Below are 24,574 nucleotides of genomic sequence, written 5' to 3' on the forward strand. Positions count from 1 at the left end.
TTTATTATGACTCTCTACCCCTACCATGTGGCCATTACTTTTCTAGAAACTGGAGATATAGTTGAGAGCAAAACTGACGAATACCTCTTATTTGATATCCCATGTCCCAGTAGAGCTAATAATATTTTATCAGAAAGTATATGTAGAGATGCAGAAATGTATTTATGAATGCACATAACCTGCATGTAAATTAAGAGTGGGATGTTACGCTTTAGTTAAATCCTGTGTGATTGCTTTTTATCAGAGAGGGACTAATATACTTTCCTAGGATCAAATTTCAACTTCAGCTTTGTGTTTTATGTCAGAATGCTAGCCTGTGTTTCATCTAGGCAGATGTCTCTCTGGCTTCTGAACACTTAAAGCTGTAATTTGCAGTGATTTATTGAGTGGTTGTAATAATCCTTCCTTTAACATCGTGAATTAAGTTTGTAATATAAACAGAAAAAGAAGATAATATTCTGTTCTCATGACTGATATGGAAATTGCTCTTTGCCTAAAGAATAAAGCATATTATTAAAGACAAATTCACTTTTTTAATAAATTTTTTAAAGATTTATTTATTTATTTATTCATGAGAGACACACAGAGAGAGGCAGAGACATAGGCAGAGGGAAAAGCCGGCTCCTTCCAGGGAACCTGATGCGGGACTCGATCCTGGAACCCCGGAATCACGACTTGAGCCAAAGACAGATGCTCAACCACTGAGCCACCTAGGTTTCCCAAATTCACTAAAAAAAAAAAAATTATTTAAATGCAATTTAGTTAACAATGTATTATTAGTTTCAGGGGTGGAATTTAGTGATTCATCAGTTGCATATAATACCCAGTGCTCATTGCATCAAATGCTCATTACCCAGTTACCCCATTCCCTTAGACTTTCCCTTCGAGCAATCCTCAGTTTGTTTCCAATAGTTAAGAGTTTATGGTTTGCCTCCCTCTCTGCTTTTGTCTTATTTTATTTTTCTTTATCTTGCCCTATGTTCATCTGTTTTGTTTCTTAAATTCCACATGAGTGAAATCATGTGGTAGACTAATTCACTTTTGATGAGATATAATTCTTTTTCCATAAAATTCACTATTTTTAAAGTGCATAATTTAATGGTTTTCTAGTATATTTACAAAGTTGTGCAACAATCACCATTTTCTAATTCTGGAACATTTTAATCACTCCCCAAAGAACTGCATATCTATTAGCAGTTACTTTCCATTCTTTCCTCCCCTCAAACACTGGCATTCACTTTTTGTGTCTATGGTTTTTGCCTGTTCTAACGATTTCATTTAAGTGGAATCATGCAATGTGTGGTTTTCTGTGACTAGCTTCTTTTACTTAGCATGTATTCAAGGTAGTATAGCATGAATCAATACTTGATTCCTTGAGATAAACAAGTAATTTTCCATTATATGGCTATATCATATTTTGCTTATCCATTCAACGATTCCTGGACATCTGTGTCATTTCCACCTTTGGGCTATTATGAATACTGCCTTGAAAAGTTGGGTACAGAGTTTTGAGTAGAGTGATTTTAGTTCTCTTGGTACATACCTAGGAATAAAATTGTTGGGCCATATTATGTCTGTATATTTTGCCTCTTGAAGAAATGCCAAAGTGTTTTTTAAAGTATTTGTACCATTTTATGCTCCCACCAGCAGTATATGAGAGCTCAAATTCCTCCACATCTTTGTCAGCACTTGTTAATTTGTCTTTTTTATTATAGCTGTCCTACTTGGAGTGAAGTGATATAAAGCTTGCTATTTTTTTAATGAGGAATTAAAACTATTTTAAAATCTTGATTTTTAGGTGCCGTGCTTCTTTGTAGCGTACAAGGAGTAGCAGTTAATATTGACCCAGTCTTATATAACTGGCTTGTTTATCAGCCTCAGAAACGAACCAGTAGACATATGCAGCAGGTGAGAAATTTTTATAATTCTCTTAATGAACAAATCTTTTTCTCAGTATTTGTTAGAGTTATACATAGTCTGCATTGATTTTTTTTTTAATGGATGTACCACAAGTCCTTTGTCCTCTGCTCTACCTGTTTCAAATAATTGTATTCTTTCATTTCTAGACAGAAAATTATAGCTCATAGAGAGTTTCATTGACCATTGAGATGAATTTCTAAGCAATTGCTGGTAAAGCGAAACACTGGAGAGACTAGTTTAAGTAGTCCTATTTTACTGACCTCTTTTTCCTCATGGTGCCTAGATGTGTATTCTGAGTGTCTGATGCATGAGAATTGCATAGTAAATGTTAGCTATTGTTTTTATTATCTCTGTATTTCCTCTTCATCTTTGGGTTTACTCAACAAGCATTCGTTGAGTGCCAAACCCCTGGATTGGGATAGTTGGTGTAAAAGAGTTAGGATATATGCTTATTTAAAAGGGTATAAATAAAAAAAAAAATAGAAGGTTATAAATCACAAAGTAAAAAGTAGCTAATTTTAGTTTCTGGAATGCTTAAATGGAATTCTTACAGATGGGTTTTATTATTCCCATTTTAAAAATGAAGAAACTGGGGCAGCCCGGTGGCTCAGTGGTTTGGCGCCACCTTCAGCCAAGGGTGTGATCCTGGAGACCTGGGATCGAGTCCCATGTCAGCTCCCTGTGTGGAGCCTGCTTCTCCCTCTGCCTGCGTCTCTGGTTCTCTCTCTTTCTGTGTCTCTCAGGAGGAAATAAATAAAATCTTAAAAAAAAATAAATAAAAAATGAAGAAACTGATGCTTATTGACATTTAACATAACCTACCTTATTGTCACATGTAGTAAATGGCAGAACTAAATGATTCTCAGGCCAAATTTATGCTATCTTTTTTTTTTTTTTTAATTTATGCTATCTTGCATTGCATTTTCCCATTGACTTAGTTGTAATTTTGTTATATTCTAATTGAAATAACTTTGCATCTTTTTTTTTTTTTAATATGGAATATTTCATGAATTTCTCTGTCATCCTGCACAGGGGACATGCTAATCTTCCCTTTATTGTTCCAGTTTTAGTATATGGACTGCCAGTGTGAGCACTGCATCTTCATTTTTTAAATTTAAATTCAATTAATAAACATATAATATATTACTGGTTTCAGAGGTGGAGGTCAGTTAATGATTCATGAATCTTAACACTCAGTGCTCATAACATCGCAGTACTACATCTTTTTTCTGAAGTAACTTAAAGTTAGTTGATAGAAAAAATACACAATTTTATAATTATATAAGACAAAAATTGACAGAGACACAGGCAGAGAGAGAAGCAGGTTCCCTGCAGGGAGCTCAATAGGGGACTCTATCCCCAAACCCGGGATCACACCTTTAGCCAGAGGCAGACCCTCAACCGCTGAGCCACCCAGCCATCCCAAATTATTTGTTATAAGTGGAGGTTTATGCCTTTGATCCCATTTGCTCCACTGCTCCCATGAGTTTGTCTTTATTTATTTTTTTTTTAAGATTTTATTTGAGAGAGAGAGCACACAAACGGGAGCTGAGCAGAGAGCCCAGGGTCCTGGGATTATGATGCCAGCCAAAGGCAGATGCCTAAGTGACTGAGCCACCCAGGAATCCTTCTTTTTTTTTTTTTTCCTTTCTTTTTAAATATACCACATACGAGTGAAATTATGGTATTTTTCTTTTTCTAACTGATTTCATTAGCCTAATTGCCTTATTAGGTCCATCCATGTTGTCACAAATGAGAAGACTTCCTTCTTTTTTATGGCTGAATAATATCCCATTGTTTTGTAAATTCTCATTGGTGGTTTTATTTATTTATTTATTTATTTATTTATTTATTTATTTATTTATTTATTTATTTATGATAGTCACACACACACACAAAGAGAGGGAGAGAGAGAGAGAGAGAGAGAGAGAGAGGCAGAGACACAGGCAGAGGGAGAAGCAGGCTCCATGCACCGGGAGCCGGACGTGGGATTCGATCCCGGGTCTCCAGGATCGCGCCCTGGGCCAAAGGCAGGCGCTAAACCGCTGCACCACCCAGGGATCCCTCATTGGTTGTTTTATAAATGATGCAATTATGTCCCCATTACTAGAGATATTCCTGAAGGTCTAATCATGTTCTAACAGCTCAAATAGATTATACATTCATTTGATTGATACCAGACATCTTTAAAGGTTTTGATGCTTACTTTTATTTTTATTATACTGTTTTATAACTATTTAAAATTAAGTATAAATATATATTTAAAAATATTTTTCTAAGTTCAAAAATAATAGATTTATTTAAAAATAAAACTAACAGGGGATCCCTGGGTGGCCCAGCGGTTTAGTGCCTGCCTTTGCCCCAGGGCATGATCCTGGAGTCCTGGGATTGGGTCCCGCTTTGGGCTCCCTGCGTGGAGCCTGCTTCTCCCTCTGCCTGTGTCTCTCTCTCTCTCTCTCTGTCTGTCTCTCATGAGTAAATAAAATCTTTTAAAAAAAGAAAAATTAAAAAAAAATAAAACTAACAAATGTTCATAATCCTACTTGTACAGTTACAAACAATATTGAGATAAATATCCTCATAGCTAAATCTTTGCATTTTTAAGTGTTCTCTTAGAATATATTTTTGAAAGTGTAATTAATAATTAGAGGCATGTGTTGGAGCACTTGAGTGGCTCAATTCATTAAGCATCTGCCTTTGACTCAGGTCATGATGTCAGGTTCCTGGGATTGAGTGCCACATAGGGGCTCCCTGCTCAGTGGGGAGTCTGCTTTTCCCTTTCTTCTGTCTCTCCCCCTACCTCTTTTCTCTCTCTCTCTCTCTCTCTTTCAAGTAAATAAAATCTTTAAAAAATAGGTAAGGGCATGTATTTTAGCGCATTTTGAGGCTTTTATTATATTATAGCTTACCTTCCAGAATTGGTAAGAGTTTACGATTTCACCAGCACTTCACAGTATTACTATTTTACTACAGTTTATCATATCTCAAAAATACACTTTTTAAAATATTCTTAACCTATTATTTTATTCTTATTTTTTTAACATTGGGTAATTGAGAAAATAGTATAATTGAGCCCTATGATCTTTTCACCTAGCTTTAATAATTAATCAACTCATGACTACTCCTCTTCACTTTTAAGACTCTAGTGGCTGAAAAATGCCAATATTCAGTAGTGGTGAAAACCTAGAAAATGGATAAACTCATATACTACTGTTATGAGTGAAAGTTGATAAGTTGACAGTATCCAGTAGAATTGAAAATGAACATAATCTTTAACCCTCAAATCCCACTTTTTTGATATATATCCTAACAGATATACTCATAGAACACTAAAGAGTCATTATAAGCCTCTTATTGCAGTATTTATTGCAAGAATGTAAAATTGGAGACAACTTGAATGCCTGTAAGGAATGACTCTAAGGAAGTGGATAAAGTATGACATATTCACATGATAATTTATTAGTAGAAACTATATGATAGGTCTTAATATGAATGTCTCAAGTTGTACTTAAAACAAAAACCAATTTCCCAAGGATATATGCAATATGAGAGTATGTGTATTTTTCCAAAACTACCATTAGAAATAAATAAATGGTGAAATAAATGGTATGTATGAGTTGTATGAGTGAAGATAGTTGTAAAACATGAATTTCAGGGGTTATATCAGTATCATAATAGTGGTGATTCATGGAGGAGTAGGCAGGTGGCTAGCAGTTGAAGGGATTTTATCCCCATCTGAAACATTTCACTGGTCTCTTAAAAAAAAAAAAAAAAGGAAATATGATAACAATGTAAACAGCCAGTAATTATTAGATATAATGGGAATGTGGATGTTGTTTTAATTCTTTATAATTTCATATATTTTTACATTTATTAAAGAGGAAGAATTTTATAGGAAGAACAGTAAAAGCTTTTAGGTATTTTGGAATCATGGGATATTGATGCATCAAGGATAGGAGAAATCTGAGGCTAGGACACAACTGATATTTGAGGGAATATCTGGTACCAGAAGTAGAAGAATATTAGTAGAACAATGGAATGTTCCTAAAAATAAATATTGTTTATCTTGATATTTTTGACTGGGATAGCTGTATTTCCAGAAATGTGGAGGAAATCCAATCATCTTACTCTGTATTCAGTATCTCTTCATGCCTGACATGTAGTACCTATATTAGCAATCACTCAGCAAATATCTATGGAGAGTCTTTTGGACACTATTGTATGTATTTGGAATACAGTTCTGGAGAACTATCAGAGCCTGCTGTATTGTTAGGAAGAGTTTTGTTAGAGCTTGTAATGTATCCTTGCCTATGTGAAAATGCCCCCAGTTTCAGCCACCAAAACGAAGGATTTTTGTTTGTTTTTAGGTATTACTAGTATTATGGCTTTTATGAATCTCATCTTTCAGCTGTTTTTCTTGAATTAAATATTATACTGTATAGAACATAATTTTTCTCTAATATATTAATTTGAATCTGAACATGGTTGTAATTTTTTGTAATACTTTGTCATATTTCAGAATTATAAGTGATGGCCAAGAAATTCAAGGGATTATGGAATCACTAAATACTAGAACTGAAAGGGTTTTTAAGCAGACATCTCCACTCCCATAAATTATAGTTGAGGAATTTTAAATGCATCAAAACTTAGCAATATGTCGAACATTTCTCTTTTAGGTCTTAAATACTATCTCCTACTTAGGTTTGTATAAATATTATCACTTTTACTAAATTCTTAATATGAAAATCAGGTACTGTGCATTATATTTCCCACAAATATATTTAATCTTTCCACTTCCTCATTATCACCTTTCTTGTTCTTTTACTCAGCCTAAGTAGCAACTTGTAAAATAATTTGCCTTTTTCCCCTCTATCTTATAACTTGATTGATTATATTACATAGTTAGATAATGTACCTGTGTTCTGATTGAAATGTTTATTTATAATCTAAGTAATATTAAATAAAATAAAGGTTGGGTGAGGCTTAAAGTTGGATCCTTAAAAGTGTGGTTGTTGTGCTGTTGAGAGTAGCAATAGACTGCATTGCAGCTCAACCAGCCCCTCCAAAGTTACCATCTGATGCAGCTGTATTATAGTTATCATCTGTTGTTTCCCAAGCTTGCAATTTCCTTCTCAATTTGTGGCTAAAACCCAACATTTGATGATTGTTTTCCACCCAGTTCAACATTGATCTTTGATCCTGCAGGAAACTTAAAAAATACCTTTTTTTTTCTTTTTTTGCCAAAAATCTGACAAGATTGTATTGGGCGTCATCAACAGTAAGATCAGACTTTATTTCAGTGAATAAAGATGAAACAGCTGCTTTATTGTCCAGTTCAGCACTCATGCATTCAATATAGGATCATAATGTTTTCCAGCTTTCTCTAACTATGGATACTTTTCTATGCTTTCTAAATATGCTGTGTGTATCACTTTGTCAGACAGAATACAGAGATTTTAGCAATTCTTTATTAAGTTGAACTGTAACATGTAATTAATCACTTCATGGAAATATGTCCTTAAAAATAATCTTTTTTAGAAGGATAACTTTTTATTTTCTAGTAATTACAATTTTCAAATTTAACTGTAGTTTTGATTTGCCCTTACCATATTATCTTGATGCTTCTTACTGAAATTTTAAATTCCATATATTTTCAAGCTGTCTTAGTTTTCACACAGAATTGTAATTTCACACTGAAACTATCAAGTGTCCCTGTGTGAATCTGTGTGTATAAGAGAGACAGATGAAGATGCAGGGAAGGACCAAGGGAGCTACATATTGATTGATTGATTTAAAATAATAAAGCTTCAACACCACTTATGAGGGACTTTGCTCAGTGTTGCCATGTTTACCCTTCACTGCTTAAAAAAGTAAATCAGTGTTTTCTTTTGCCTCTCTCTAGCAGCCTGTCATAGCTGTTCCTCTTGTTACACCAATTAGCAGAAAGAAAGAGGATGAGGTGTCTGTTGGAAGTGCACCCCTGGCAAAACAGCAATCATATCAGGCCTCTGAATATGCCAGCAGCCCTATAAAAACAAAAACAATAACAGGTATGTGTCAAGAATTCTAACAGGTCTGTGATTTTACCCTATCTCTAAGATAATAAGTTATCAAGTTATCCGGGCTACAGTTTCATGAATGCCAGCTAAAGAGACATGAGACTCCTGGAATGGAGAGAAAGAACTTTAATATCTTACAGCATTAGCAGTAACCAAGAGTATTAACATTTTCTTGTGTCTCTGACCTAAGCCTAATTCCCACAGAGTTGCATCAGGAAGATCAGATGATACCTATACACAATAATGGATTATGTACGAGGAGAGGAACCCTCAATTTAGGGAACCTGAACTTTTTGTAATTGGTGAAGGCATGCCTGCCATTTTCCCTGGAGTGAGGCACTATTTGCAACTTGCAAGGCCGTAAGCAAACTTGCCCTTTGCTCAAAAGGAGGACAATGTCTCTGTCTTTAGAGGCTATATGCTATACAGATATCCTTGAAAACACAACTGGGCACAAAGGCACTCACTGCCTCTACTTTTAAGAATTGCAAAAACACTAGAGACCCATAGAGAACTTTCTAACAATAGTGGGTTTGTTCTTAAAGTGAATTCTTGGAAAACACAAAATATCTCATTTTTCTCCCTCTCCCTTCTCTCACTTTCTCAGCTAGATTATCTCTGCAAATATTGAACATAAATATTTTTCCATCTACTAAAGAATCATGTGATAAAAGTAAATTTAATCTTGTAGGCATATTAACTACATAACCTGACTTCCTACTTACTATTTAGTCCTGTTCTTTAAAACTTGATAATTGATTTAAAGTCATTGTTAAGGATGAATATAGGTGATAGAAAGGATAAATATAAGTGAGGGAAAATGCTTAAGATTTAAATGAAATTACATGACACAGGGTTATATAGAAACTATGACCATAGGGCAGCCCTGGTGGCGCAGTGGTTTAGCGACACCTGAGGCCCAGGGTGTGATCCTGGAGACCGGGGATCGAGTCCCACGTCCAGCTCCCTGCATGGAGTCTGCTTCTCCCTCTGCCTGTGTCTTTGCCTCTCTCTCTCTGTATGTCTCTCATGAATAAATGAATAAAATCTTAAAAAAAAAAAAGAAACTATGACCATAGATATTTATTCTTTATGATTTGTGTATCTTTTTGAATGTTCACTATTTTTACTTTTCTAGAAGCCTTGGTGATAGTGCTGTCTTGCGAATCCTTTGTACTAACCATTTTCTTTACTTAGGATTAAGTTTCAAAAAATTTTGTTCTATTTTTAAGTAGAGTACTGTTCCTGTTTCAATTTTAATTTAAAAAATGTTTTATGAGTCCTTTGTATCTACTTCTAAATGAAGTTAATCACTGTTTTACTCATTATTTATGTTGCATCTCATAAGTGGTAACAAATTCGGTAGTGCATTCGTAGCCTTTACACATCTTGTTTGTTTTTTACTATTACCATTATAACCTTTAAATTGTCTAGTTCAGTTATTGTTAAGTATATTCACATTATTATGAAATACACATTTAAATATTCCAAGTGAATTTTACAGTGGAGAAGTGTCAGTGTTAATTTATGCCTAAATTCTTATTAAAATTAGTTTTTATATTTTCAGCTTAAATGCCAGTCTTAATCTTAAGTTCATTCCCAACAATTAGGTAGTATTTTTGGCACATGAAGACAAAGCTTGGTGATACCTCACTGGACTTGATTTTGCTTTGTGATTATTCAACAAGAAGCAGACATCTTCCTCTCCAATCACAATTAACCAGTGTTAAATAGCTGTCTACAGGGAGAACATATGTTTGGTGGTTGGAAATGTGTTGACAGCAGAACAACACTATTTCAGTGATTCAGGCACATAGAGTAGGCCAAGCCAGAATAAAAGCATGTCTCACATGAAGATAATATATTATCCAGAATTCTAAATAATCTCCTAGGGAGTCTATTTTTGAAAACAAGAAAGCTCCTAAAAGCTATGACAGCTGTTTATCTTATGTTTTGGAAATGTTATGAAAATTAATTTGGAATTCTTGATGAAATGTCTGTAATGGACATGAAAACTTTTAAAAGCAAGATGCTCCATAAATGATAGCTCTTTAAAAAATAGTAGTTATTTTTATCTTACATGTTTATACATTACTTCCCTAGTCCAAAGCACTGTAAGTACATGGTTAAAATAATAGAAGTCTTTTCAATTTATCTTCTTAAATATTATACTAAGATAATAATAAATTAAGTTGTGATAATTAATGATGTAAATTTTAGTAGATAAAATCACAATGAACTTTAGCCTCTGACCATGAAGGTGTAATAGGGTCTAGACTTATATTCCTGCTATTAATAACAAAGAAACTTGTCCAAATATATGGGAGAAAAAAAAGTTTCTAGACATTGGACACTAGGCAGTACAGGACTGTGATTCGTCATAGAAAGGATACAAAACTGTTGACCCTAGGATTGGCCTGGCTTTCTGGCTAAAGGCACATTCCAGACCACAGAATGGGTGCAGTATATTAAGCTGAGCTCAGGTGTCTTGCTGAATTGAAGTTTAGGGAGATAGAGTAACTGAAGTCGTAGGTGGTGGAGATGACTGCAAATCATGGCATAAAATTCTAGAAAGAGAAAGCTGTATAGCCAAAGAGCTCCAGAAATCAGCAATAGTGTTCTCATAGAGTTTGTTAAATAGTAAGACACGCATGCATAGGATGAGACTCTAATGGTTGGCAAAGGTTGGTCTAGGAACTTTGATCTGAATGTTCTCAGAGCTCACACAAGGCTGGAAGGCATTCAGGTTCCTATTGTCATAGTATACAATCCTGTTGATTATTCAGAACATTCAATAGAGATCTCAGAAAAGCCATGCCTCTATAGTGGAGCTAATGATAAAAAATGTAAAGGCTGCCTTAGACTCACCTTAAACAAGTTTTAAAAAGCCTCTAAAACAGGAAAAAACAATGAGTAAGTTAAATGCTGGCAAAATGAAGCCCAACATTATTAAGAATATAAGAAGATCCAGACATGTAACAACTTAAAATCACAATGTCAAGCATTCAATCAAAAACCAATAGAAATGCAAAGAAGTAGGAATCTTTGACTAGGAGAAAAATAAGCCAATAGAAATAAATTTAAGAAATGGTGTAAATGATAGAATTAGATATTTAAGGAAAGATTAGTACATTTTGGAAGGAAATGGAAGATATAATAAAGAACTAAACCCAACTCTAGAGTTGAAAAATATACATGAAGGGAGAAAGTGCTTGGTTAGAATTAGCACTAGACCAGACATTGCAGAAGAAGAAATTGACCTTGAAGACCTAGCAATAGAAACTTGCCAAAATGAAGCACAAAGGGAATAAATAGGAAAAAAAAAGTCTATAGAATGTTAGTGGACTGTGGGATGGCAATTAATTTGGGTAGTCAGAGTAGATATCACGGAAAGTTTGACTAGATACTTGAAGCCAGCAAAGGAGGGAGCCATACAGATACATTTAGAAAAATCATATGGGATTATATATGTATTTTGGAATAAATTATCCAATCCAACCCCTCATTTTATAATTATGGAGATTGATTCATAAAGAGGTCAAGCAACTTATCCAAAGTTAAAAAATATGTAGTGAAAACAAATTTTGTGAGACTTCTTTTTAAAGTTCCAGATTATGTATGTCACACATCCCACTGGTAGCTGTTGGTTTCTTCTCTATAGTTAAGAGTTTGTTTCTTGGAAAGTTTTTTTTTTTTTTTTTTCCTCATTTGCTTTGTTTCTTAAATTTCACATGAGTGAAATCATGTGGCATTTGTCTTTCTCTGACTGATTTATTTTGCTTAGCATAATACTACCTCCATCCATGTTGTTACAAATGGCAAATTTCGTTATTTTTTATGGCTGAGTAATGTGCCATTTTATGTGTATATGATATCCTGTTCATCAGTCAATGGAATAGGTAATGAGGATTAAGGAGGGCACTTGTGATGAGTACTGGGTGTTGTATGGAAGTGTTGAATCGCTATAAATAAAAACAAATCTCTCAATATAAATGTTTACATTGTTCCTTGATTTACCAAGAAAGAATAATAGGTTAAATTATTTCATCCTTTTTTAAAAAACCTTTCTCAATTTGAGTACTGTTTTTTTCGGTTCTTCAGATTCCACATGACAGATTTTTTTCCTGGTGCTATATGAGGTGCTTTGCTGTTTAGGAAATTATGGAGAATAACACTTGAAAATTAAATAGCACCTTGGTGACCTTAGTGTATTAATGCACCTGTGGGAGATTATCTCTCTCTCACACACACACACATACACACACACACACAAATAAAGTTCCAGGTTATGGTAGTGATTCTGTGGTTATTAGTTGCCTTCTTTCATTTCTTAATAGCATAACCAGCCATAAAAGTCAGGTCTATGCAAAATCTGTCATCTGCTGTCTGCCCTCTAATATCCAATATATAACCAGCCAACTTCAGAGCATTCTCTTCTGTCAAGGGAGGTTTCTAAATTTTCAGTCCTGCCCCATGTGGCTAAAATAGTGAAGAATTTTACATCAGAGCTACGAATAAAGATATACTGGGAAACAACTAAACCTCTGTAATTAGCATGGAATGTTTTGGCACCCTTATTTGGGTGTCACTAAGTGTTGCAGTTAAATTCCTGGATGACACTCAGAATGAAACACTACTTCTGACACATTTTTTTCTTCCCTAATGTGTAAGTTTAAATATATCGCAGGATCAGAACTGCATTTTAAAAAATAAAAAATTTATGATGTTTCAGATGCTTACATTTCTTGTCAGGCATATGGAAATTCTAGCTTATTTTCTCAAAGCAAATTAAATATGAAAAATCATGAAATTTTAAAAACACTTTGTTTATACTACAGATAACCGTTTTCAGATTTCTTTTTGAAGATTCTTTTTTTTGACAATGAAGTTAGGTTATTAGGTTAAATATCTCTAATTACATTTTTTCTGACCTCATTTCAAAATACAGTATTTTTAAATTAAGCATTAGTTCAGTAATGTGGTTGTAATAATTAGTGTTGAGTTAATCTTGGCTGAAAATACCAGAAATCTCTTAATAACAGTAGTTTAAGTAAGATTGAATTTTGTCCTCCTGTGAAAGCTTAATGATAAACACTCCAAGGTCATATAACTCTCTATAAAGTCAGGTAATTTCTTATTCTACTATGTGTGGCCTCTGTTACCAGGCTTGATAAGTGGTCCACAATGGAGGCTTCAAGAGTTCATCATGTCTGCATTTCGGTGAGCAGGAATGAGTAACAAGAAGAGAACAACACCTTACCTCTTTGAAAAGTATATATAAGTTGTATTATTCACTTTTGTTTATATACTCTTGGCCAGAAACTAGTCATGTTTGATATATGTGATCATATCCAGGGCTGTATAGATTCAGGAATATAGTCTGTATTTTTTAAGGCCCATGTGTGTGACCAGAAAGTTTGAATCCTAAGAAAAAAAGAGTAGATTGTACAAGTTATTTAGCTTATTACAGGTTATTTACTCTGTCCCAGTAACTTAAGATGAAGTGTCATAAGCTGGAGTTTGGGGAGAAATGTAGAAAATATTTTCCGTTAAGTGAGACTATCAGAAAACAAAGCTGATAAAAATGTTCTCATGTTTGAGATGTTGCTTAGGTTTTTTACAAGGAGAGCTAGAGGCTTAGGAATCATTAACATATAGGGATCTTACACAGTCAAAGCCACAGAGTGCATGATCTCCCTGGGAAACCACATGCAGCAAAATGAGAAGAAAGCCCAAAATTAAATTCTGAGCAACTTTTTCTTTAAAGAGTAAGGAGAATGAGCCAATGGAGAGATTGAGAAGCATCATTCTGAGAATTAGGGAACATGGGTGTATACATACATATGTATACATGTGTAGATATGACATATATATGACAAAATTGAAAAGCACTTTAAGATGAGGGTGGGTAACTGCCTAGTATGCTGTAGACTCATTAAGAACAATGAGTCAGAAATACTTCAGTTGGCCAGAGGAGCTTTAGTTATTAGGAAGTGGACAGGAATTGGAACAGCCACTATGTATACCACTTTCCAGACATTCGTCTGCACAGACACTTGGGTATGTGTATAGAGAGGTAACGAGTAAAGAAGGAAGAATTGGAGATACAGGAAAGTTGGGCATAATTTATACAGTGAGATCACAGATAAATTTGAAGCAAAATATAAGATCTTATCAACAGATGTAGGACTTAACCGAATTGCCTCTCCCTCTGAGAGAGGTAAGATAAGAGTACCTATAGGTCAATTTAGTTAATTTTCTTTCCACAAACAAGGGATATATAGGATAAGTATTATTTTCCTTGCCCTGTTTCAGAGAATATAAAAGAAGGAGAAATGTATAAGTTTTTCAAGGTAAGACCCTGCTTTGTACACATACAAGAAATGTATTCCTTCTAAGAAAACAAAACATTACACTTTACCTTCTTTTCTTTTTTGTATCCATTTAATAACATTACTCCAAGTTTGAAATTACAAAAAAAAAAAAAATCATTTTTTCCACAGGCAGTATAACTTGTAGGATGCTTTGAAGTGGTGAGATTTTCAATTTTTGCTAGTAATATTTGCTCCTGAAGGCACTGCTGATGTATTTTGGAGTCTAATTTTAAGAACTGTGCATTATAAGTAAAATGGTTCACACCAATGCAGTTATTTATCTAACAATGTTTTAATCATCCTTAATTTGATTAAACTAGAATATTGAGTAGGTATGTTCCTAGTTATAGGGCGGAAGTAGTAATTAATGTACAAGAAATAATTTTTTTTTTGTGGACTTGTGTATATTAGAAGTTGCTTACTTTAATCATGTAGTTTAGCATAAAATTCCATCCCTTTGTGATTAATTAGATATCCAATTTCATTGGCAAATGTTAAAGCATTGGAAAATATTGTATAATATGCAGTTGATTTTGTTCTCTCAGGGATAAAATATGGCTTAAAGTATATTCTCCCCTTTTGGAATAGAAAAAGGTTTAAGATAAAATGAAGTTATATCTAATGAAGTACATCAAAAATCTTAAAAACTTGGAAATACCATCCAGAAAGTAACCAGAGAACATAAAGAAAGGAAAACATACATTTACTAAATTGCTTCTTCCCTTTGTGCTTCGTAAGAACAATTATTTTTATTTCTAAACCTAGAATTTATGAGGAAAAATATTAACCATCTGTATAACTTAACATAATATTTACAATTCAAGGGGATCCCTGGGTGGCGCAGCGGTTTAGCGCCTGCCTTTGGCCCAGGGCGCGATCCTGGAGACCCGGGATCGAATCCCACATCGGGCTCCCGGTGCATGGAGCCTGCTTCTCCCTCTGCCTATGTCTCTGCCTCTCTCTCTCTCTCTCTCTCTCTATGTGACTATCATAAATAAATAAAAATTTAAAAAAAAATTTAAAAAAATATTTACGATTCAAATTTTGACTAAATTACTTTCTAAGCTTATCTTTCTAAAGAATTTCATCAGGTGCCATATGATGATTTGTTGTATCAGCCATAGTAGTCTAGGTGTTTGGAGCTTTAAAGTATTTTTAACATTTTGAATTTTTTAATGTTTCATAAAATATCCACTCATCATTTGATGATACTCTTTTATAGACCTACCTGGCAATTACACTACTCATTTGATACTACTGCATACCTGAATTTCTTGCATTGCTAGTTTTCACATGAGGACCCCTCAAGTAAATCATCAGTTCATAAAGAAATGTGATTTATACTTCTTTAGGGTGTCTTGTAGTAGTATGTCTGGCAGATAGTCTTTTTTTTTTTTTTAAAGATTTTATTTATTTATTTATGATAGACACAGTGAGAGGCAGAGACATAGGCAGAGGGAGGAGAAGCAAGCTCCATGCTGGAGCCTGATGTGGGACTCGATCCCAGGACCCAAGGATGTAATCCTGAGCTGAAGGGAGACACTCAACTGCTGAGCCACCCAGGCGTCCCAAGGCAGAATGTCTTTTAATTAGTGTTTGTTTATTAATTCCAAGAACATGTTTAGTTTGTTAAGCAAACTAGGTTTATTGATTTTTATTTTTAAATATATTAAAATTTGTATTGCATGCACATAATGTCTTTTTCTCTTCGAACTTTAATTCTTGAAAATTAGATTAATAATTATTTCATATTTAAGTGAAAAAAAGTTTTGTTCTACTACTTCCTTGGCTCACTTTTTATTTCTCTAGGACTATAAAGCAGAAGTTATATTTAGGTATGGTTTCTTTTAATATGTTCAAGTTTTACTCTGATTTTTCCTTTAAAAGTAGAATATAGACTACTGAATTTTGTCAATGGAGATGGCTTTAGAAGGTAAATTATTTTAATGCTGAGAAATTACTTTTAAATTCTACATTCTGTTGGAATTATTTTTTTGTTGTTGTTGGAATTATTTTATTTCAACTACTGTCATCACTACCTCACTCCTTCCTCTTTTAAATGTCCACTCCAAACCTGGATCAAGACAAAGAGGAAACCCCACAGAACCAATGTTTTTGAATTCCTTGAACACATCTGAAGCAGGCTCATTCATGTTTTGTTAAAAGCATTACTAAACAGATAATGAATTAAAACAAGTACAGAGAACAGAAGCTAATTGAAAATAATTCATCTTTAGAAGCCTTCCACCTTTTTTGTCGGTGCATTCCTATCAGTAAAAATCTTTGAGCATCTGTAGGATACTATTTACTGATTTGTGCATTAAATATATGTATCACTTTATAGCAATATGCTGTAAAGCATGCAAGATAATTTTATTAACATTTAAATGTTTTTATTTTGATAGTTTTAATATATCAATAATATTTCAGTGAGACTAAAATTTATGTTTTTTTCAAAATAAAATTTAATACTATGTCATAGAAACTTAAAGGTTTAGTTCTTAATTCAGTTTATTGAGTAATTGATTTTAGTGGCTGACACTGAAGAGTCACCTCACTGAGATACATTATATCCAGGATGGGAAAGGGCATCATTGATGCACTGAAGACACTTATTTTTCAGTCTTATCCATTTTATCAAAGGGCTTTGTTGACATCAGGCAAGTAAATTTCCATCTTCTTTGTAGCAATACTATATTCTTCCAAATTAATGGAAAGATATTGCCTTTTTCTTTTAAATAAATTAGTGATATCTTTAATCCATATGTTTGAATATGGTATGCTTGGGCATTTTGGAGCTTATGTGGGCTATGTAATGATATTAGGAGGGCTGAGCAGGTACACATGGGGAAAGGAAGGAAAAATAAAATAAGATAAAAACAGAGAGGAGGGCAAACCATAAGAGACTCTTTTAACTATAGGGAACTAATTGAGGGTGGCTGGAAGGGAGGTGGTTGGGGGGATGGGGTAACTGGGTGATGGGCGTTAAGGAGGGCACTTGATGTAATGAGCACAGGGTGTTACATGCAACTGATGAATCATTGAATTCTACCCCTGAAACTAATAATACACTATATGTTAACTAAATTGAATTTTAAATTAAAATTTTTAAAAATTTAAAAATTGCCAGTTTTTCCTAATTGATAAGTGAGTCCTTTACTAGGGAAAACACATTTCTAAATTAGAAAGGGCTCCCTAATTGCAAAAGACAGAAACAAAATTATTTTAAATTTGAAAAAACAGGGATATTTTGTTTAGAAAATATGGTAAGAAATGCAAAAGCAAAGATAACTCTTTTCTTTGAAATGGTAAAAAAAGCAAAGCAAAGATAACTCTTTTCTTTGAAATGACTTAGAAACAAAGACTTCATACCTTCAGGACTGTTTGTTTTTTTTTTTCCCCTGTTGGCTTAACTTTCTTTTATTGAATATAGGTTTCTTGACTTAGCAGTGTACATGGCTGTGTTCCTCTGGACTCATGTACTTCTCTGTCATCAAAGAGAAATATCTTGTCTAGTATCTGTTGAAAACATACCTGACAAGGATTTTTTTGGCCTCCCTTGGATCATGTGCATAATCTTAGACAATCACTGTGACTAGGGAGGTTAGGTACTATGATCAGACTAGTGACAGTCCCCTCTGTGTTTATTGTCATGAGATGTGATACCAGGAAATGGAGGGCTAGCAGAAACATGGCTCCTGGGAATAATTTGTGAGTTAGTCAGCCATTCCAGCTTATATCTACTAATTTTTTATTTTACTGTTAGTTACAACAAATTTAAAACACAAAATGTTGATTATGTACCACTAAATCACATTTACAGGTATCTGTTTTAATAGGAATAAGGTAACTGGTTTATGAAGGTATTGCATACAAGAATTAGGAGCCCAGGAGAGTCTAGACTGGTAAGATACAGGATACATAAAACAGATTGCAGCCTACAATGTTTTTTTGTGTGTTTCTTGATCCAGAGCTCATTCATTTGGGGGAGAGGAATTATGAATTGTTTTCATTGTTCTGCTTTGCATAGTTTATTAATTTTGCAACTTTGTTTCATTATATAGATGTTTTTCTAGTGATTCATTAATTTGAGTTGCAAGATTCCAAAAATATGTCAGTAAATTTTAAAGTTCTTTGAGAAAACATTGTGATGTTAATAAGTACATTGAAAGGTTTTGAATATATAGTTCTTCTTTGGAAATAAGTAAGTTATTTTAGTTTTTTTACATGAACTGGCAAGAATTCAGCAAAAATTCAACCAAATTATTTTGTATGCAGTCTTCTTCTCCCCCTTTTAGCAGTCAGAACAAGATTATAGTTTCCAGATGAAATTCTGAATGTCACATAGTGATGACATATATTTTCCTGGTTGGCTCAGCATGAGATGCAATTTCGCATGCCATGTCACGCTGACTTGCAGATTCCAAAAAGCCATTATTTCCCAAGGGGCTTTCAAGAGTGATAGTATCGAATGTAGTTTGTATTTTGATGAAAAGGCTCGAGCATTATTGCAGTTTCTATGGCAAGTTGCTTAAAGCTTTATATACTATCTAAACTTTAGAAACTTAAAAATAGTATTACTATATAGAAGTCCCTTTTTCTTCAAGTTACTTACATTTATGTTGCCAAGTTGCCAAAAACAATGATCAGTGTAAGATACAGATCACAGTAGGAAGGTATGGTGGAAAAACCAGTAGACTGGGGACCAAAAAATCCTTTTGATCTTATCCCCACTCCCATGTCAAGCTAACCTCATACACCTCCATTTTCTTCATTTATAATATGGTAATAAGTGTACCCACAATAGCTCACAGATTTAAGTGTTGTTATAAGACTTAAAGTAAGATATGTGGAAGTTTTCTAAAGTGATAAGACACATTCAGATAGAAAGTAAGTATCACATTTTTTTATGTTTGCATTTTGAAAGGAAAGGTATATGCTCTAAGCAAGGTGAAGCTTATTGTTTTATCTATTAGTTCTTGACCTTGCAATGTAATTTTAGTTTTCTTTTCTGTTTGATATTAATAATCTTATAGTTTACCTTAAAACCCAGTATTTCCATTCATGCTTACATAATAAAACTTGCTTCACACTGATGATTTATCTTACATTTGTTTTCAATAAGTTGCTTTGTTACACCAGTTCACCCTGCCTACCTGCCTTCCTTCCTCTTTCTATTTCCCTCTCTCTTTTTCCATCCTCCCTCTTTCCCTTTTTTCCTTCCTTCCTTTCTTTCTTTCCTCATAACCAGTGGTCTACATCTCTGTTTTAGTATCTTACAGGCTACCTAAGGGGCCCTTGGGTGGCTCAGTTGATTAAGGATCGATTCTTGGTTTCAAGACTCAGGTCATGATCTGAGAATCCTGAAACTGAGCCCTGCCTTAGGGTCACACTCAGCGGGGAGTCTGCTTCAGATTCTCTTTCTCCCTCTGTCCCTCCCCCTGCTCACTCTGTCTCTAAAATAAATAAATAAATCTTAAAAAAATAGATAGCTTTCAGGCCACTCAAGTGTAAAGTGTCAAATCTGTACCAACTCTGTACCTCCCCCCCACCCCACCACTGACTGTGTTACTCAAAGGATGAAACCTTGGATTCATAGTGACTTTTTTCCTGTCCATTCTGTTTATATGCTGCATCTCCAATCAGAGATACATAATTTCTTGTACAGAATAATGTAAGGATCTCCAAAATAATCTCACTTGTGTTATTTCCAAATTATCTCATCATCTGTTCTCAGTTACTCTAATCTATTGTTCAGATGACAGCAAGAAACATCTTATTAAAAATCTAAATTGGATCATCTTATTTCCTGCTTAAGACCCCTCAGTAACTTCTTACTACATTTAAGGTAAAACCTAAGCTTGTTACCATAGCCTACAAAGTTTGACCTGAATGAGTTTCTGTTAGGTTCTTCCATTCATCATTTGTCATTTACATTGATCTTTCATTTCTTCAAACATTCCATGCTTTTTCTTGTGTGGGATCTTTTGCATGTACTGTTTTCATTTTTTTTCACATTAAATCACTCATAATTGAAGTGTTTTTATTTTATGTACAGTGAGTTAGCACTAAGGTAGGTATTTTGGATATCTTCAGTGAAACTCTTGTCTCTTGGATGACCCATTCAAGGATGTTCACTTAATCCAATGAACTCAAGCCTATATCTGCTTGCAAACTGATGGAAAAAATGGCAGAATGGAGGCCATATTTCTGCATCGACCATGCCGGTTTGAGCAGATGACGCAAGGATGAGAACCCTGGCCACAGTTCCTCAGATGGCTCCAGTGTGACCCACTTTGCTTTCTCAGATTCAGTGAGGCAAAAGGCCAAGGCTCTTCTCATAGTTACGTACTTCTCATGCTCTAAGTTAGTTTAAATGTTACCCTTTTAGTAAAGAAATCTTCCCTCTTCAGTCTTTCTCAAATAAGTCTGTGCCACTCCCCTAAGATTCCCTATCTTACCTCCTGTTTTCTGCCCTCATAATGCCCATTATAGTTTTATAGTTTTCCATTCTTTTTTTCCCTCTTGTCTAGAATGTATATCAAGGACTGTATCTGACTTGCTCACTTTAAAAGAATTCAGGTATAATTGACATATGTTACATTAATTTCAGGTGTATAGCATAACAATTCAATATACCTATACCTTGTGAGATGATCACAATCGGGCTAGTTAATATCCATCACTATGCATAGTTACCAAAACCTTTTTTTCTTATGATCAGAACTTTTAAGATTTACTTAAGAGACTATCAAATATGCAATGTAGTATTAACTATAGTCGTCACCATTTGGTACATTACATCCCCAAGACTTACTTATTTTATACTGGAAGTTTGTGCCTCTTTACTCCTTTCACCCATTTCACCCACCCCTTTCCTCTGGCAACTACCAGCTTGTTCTGTGTATCTATGAGCTTGGTTTTGGTTTTGTTTTGTTTTATTTTTAGATTTCACATCAAAGTGAGATCATATGGTATTTGTCTTTCTCTGTCTGATTTATTTCATTTAGCATACTGCTCTCGAGGTCCAACTCTGCTATCGCAAATGGCAAGATTTTCTTCTTTTTATATGGCTGAATAATATTCCATTATAGGTATGCATGTATTATATATTAATATAATAATTATATATTAATAATAATATAGTAATAAATATAATATGTGTGTTAACTTCATTTACTTTTTCCATTCATCTAAAAGCAGACACTTAAGGTTATTTTTACATCTTGGCTAGTGTAAATAATACTGCAGTGAACATAAAGGTGCATATATCTGTTCCAGTTAGCATTTTCATTTTCTTTAGATAAATACCCAAAAGTAGAATTGGTAGATATGGTAGTTCTGTTTTTAGTATTTAAAGGAACCTGTGTACTATTTTCCATAATGGCTGCACCAATTTACAATCCCACCTTTTCTCCACATCCTTGCTGGCACTTGTTTTCTCTTGTCATTTTGATAATAGCCATTCTCACAGGTGTGAGGTAATGTTATTTTTGTTTTGATTTGCATTTCCCTGATGATTACTGATTTTGAGCATCTTTTATGTACCTGTGGGCTATCTGTATATCTTCTTTGGAAAATATCTATTTTGATCTTCTGTTTTTTAATCAGAATGTTTGTTTTTTGCAATTGAGTTATACGAGTTCTTTATATATTTTAGATATTAACCCCTTATCAGATAATGATTTACAGATATTTTCTCCTGTTCAGTAATTTGCCTTTTTATTTTGTCACTGGTTTTCTTTTGTACAAAAGCATTTTAGTGTGATGTAGCCCCAAGTAATTTATTTTTGCTTTTTTTGCCTTTGCATTGGTGTCAGCTTCAAAAAAATCATTGCCAAGATCAGTGTCTCAGAGCTCATTGCCTTTCTTTTATGGTTCAGGTCTTAGGTTTAAGTCTTTAATCCATTTGAGTTAGTTTTTGTCTATGGTATAAGACAGGGGTCCAATGTCATTCTTTTGCATGTGGTGTCCAGTTTTCCTGACACTCTTCTTTGAAGAAACTTTTTCCCCCAAGATTTGTTTCTTTCCTCCCAGAACCTAACATCTGTTTCTGGAATTGAGCAAATATTTAGTAAATAATTGTTGTACAAATCAATAACACCTTTTTCTCTCTTTTAATTTTTATTTAGGGGCTTAAATATCACATTCCTTAAACTTTTTTGCCCTCAGTTCTTTAATTAATTTATATTGGTGCCCTATAACTTTTCATGTCTGTTCCCAGATTTTCCAAGGATATTTTTCAATTACTCAGGAGAAATAGCAGCTTGTAGTACATTTTAAATTGGTACACATAATCTTTCAGGATTTTCCCACTACATCACAAATTGAGGTATGTTTTAAAATGCTGAATACTGATAACAGCAGTCCAGGTATATCTAGGATATTGACAATAGATGTTATTTTTAGTCAGGTAATCAGTAAATATAATTTGAGTTACTACCATGTTCTTAACTGTGTGTTAAGTACTTTGGAAAATTGAAATTAGTAGGTGACATGGCTCTTGCTCTCATAAACCTCAGGTTCTAACAGGAAAGAAGAACAATGATATGCAATGTGGTAGACTTTATAAAACTGAGATAAAACTAGGGAAAAGAACCATAATTAAGAATTGTAAAAGTTTTCATCAGGGAGATACAACTTGAGGTGGGTCTTAAATAGATTGGATTTGCATAATTTGGAGGGAGCAGTTCACTTGGTTGGGAACAACAGGAGGAAGACATCAGTTGGAGTGGAGATTCTTCAGCAAATGTACTGGAAAATAGATTCAGAGAGGCATGACTAGCTTTGATAACCAGATGTGGAACTTTGATTTTCTGTCTAAGATACTATTTATTCTTGAATAATACCCTAGATTTCAGAGTAGTCTAGGATGGGATGGAAGGAGGGACATCCTTTCCAGAAATGAGTTACCCTTCTTTATAAAGATGAAGATTTTTGGCAGGTTGGTAGCCATGGAAATGGCAAAAAAAATACAGATTTAGGTTATTTATGAACCTGAAAATTTGGCCTTTTTTTTTTCTTTTGCAAGAGATATATTGTATTTCTTTCTAGTGACACCAAAATCATTATTGAGATTATAAATGAGCAATAGTTTCTTTTCCATGGGCTATACATAGGTGATTTAGAACAGTCTAAGATCATTATAAGATAATGATTCTCTACTATAATTATTGCACCTCCTACATGTTAATAAAATTTTCTAGTATATATTCTGCTGAAGTGAGCTCAATAATAAAATTTTCTCAAATAGCTCTGTGCTATCAATCCATTTGATAAGTCTGTTACCCATTCATTTCTCTTTTTCAGGAGTAAGCTCTTCAGAAGCACAACTTCAGTCTTCTACATCTTTGTTCCTTTATGTCCCAGTGTAAATAAAGTACTCAACTGTGCTTACTGAATTGAACTCTTAACTTTTCCATAGCTCGTAAGTTTAGGAAGAGGACAGCATTTTCCTTTATCTCATTTTCAAGTGTTTTCCAAGCCACACTAACAGAATGGAAGAATAGCTCTATAATAAGATTCACAGACTGGTATCGGTTTGCCTTTATTCTTGCTGTGCTGAAATTCCCTAGATCCTTCTGAAATTTCCTATAGACTTGAGGAAAGCGGGATTGAGAGAAAGGTGGTGGGAACATTGCACCTCTTCTGCTGTGTTCCTTAACCCAGTATTTTTGCCAGTATTCTTATGTTCAAGGAAAAACAAGGAGGACAACCAGGCTGGAGCAGAGAGCTGGGAAGAGGGATGGCAGAGGAAGTAAAAAAAGACAATGGGGAAGAAGTGCTGTAGGGACTTATAAGTTATAAGGATTTAGTCTAGTAAAAGTGAGTAATACAGGATGCCATAGAAGGGCGTTCATTAGAGAAGTGATATGACTCTTTTTTGGCTATTTTAATAGTATCACTTTGGATGCTGTGTCGAGAATAAACTATAGAGTCGAAGGTATAAAAAAAGGTAGACCTGATGACCTGTGGCTTGTTGCCATAGTGTGTGCCTGTAATCATGGTGACTTGGGTAGCGATGGTATCACTAGAGGAGGTAAGGTCAATTTTTAAATTCATGGTACATTTTGTGATGGAGCCAGTAAAATTATGCCAATTGTCTGGATGTATAGTGTGTGTGAGAGAGAAAAGGGTCAGTCGTTCTCACCTGAGCAACTGGAAGGGTGGATTTGCTATTTTCTGAGACTTGAAGGGATGTAAAAGCAAAGGTGTGGGGAC

The 24,574-nt window shown here is 34.1% G+C and overlaps 1 protein-coding gene and 1 non-coding gene across 19 annotated transcripts in view; one reads left to right on the forward strand and one right to left on the reverse strand.

Moving 5' to 3' along the window:
* Positions 1 to 24,574, forward strand: part of VPS13B (vacuolar protein sorting 13 homolog B) — a 733,580-nt gene that overhangs the window by 309,276 nt on the left and 399,730 nt on the right. For 14 of the 18 annotated variants that reach the window (XR_007401755.1, XR_004814450.2, XM_049093088.1 and 11 more), the window contains 2 exons: positions 1,799 to 1,908; positions 7,823 to 7,970. Coding sequence is in view for 15 of the 18 variants with exons in the window: in XM_049093088.1 (XP_048949045.1) it covers positions 1,799 to 1,908; positions 7,823 to 7,970 (258 nt within the window). In the remaining 3 variants the exon portion in view is untranslated. The remainder of the gene's footprint in view (positions 1 to 1,798; positions 1,909 to 7,822; positions 7,971 to 24,574) is intronic. The other 4 variants (XM_049093087.1, XM_035714485.2, XM_049093094.1 and 1 more) reach the window with 2 other exon arrangements.
* LOC112662569 (U6 spliceosomal RNA) lies at positions 2,909 to 3,014 on the reverse strand. Its single transcript, XR_003138663.1, has one exon. It is a non-coding gene; the product is annotated as a U6 spliceosomal RNA (small nuclear RNA).

Source organism: Canis lupus, chromosome 13 (assembly GCF_003254725.2).
Source record: "Canis lupus dingo isolate Sandy chromosome 13, ASM325472v2, whole genome shotgun sequence".
Lineage (NCBI taxonomy): Eukaryota > Metazoa > Chordata > Mammalia > Carnivora > Canidae > Canis > Canis lupus.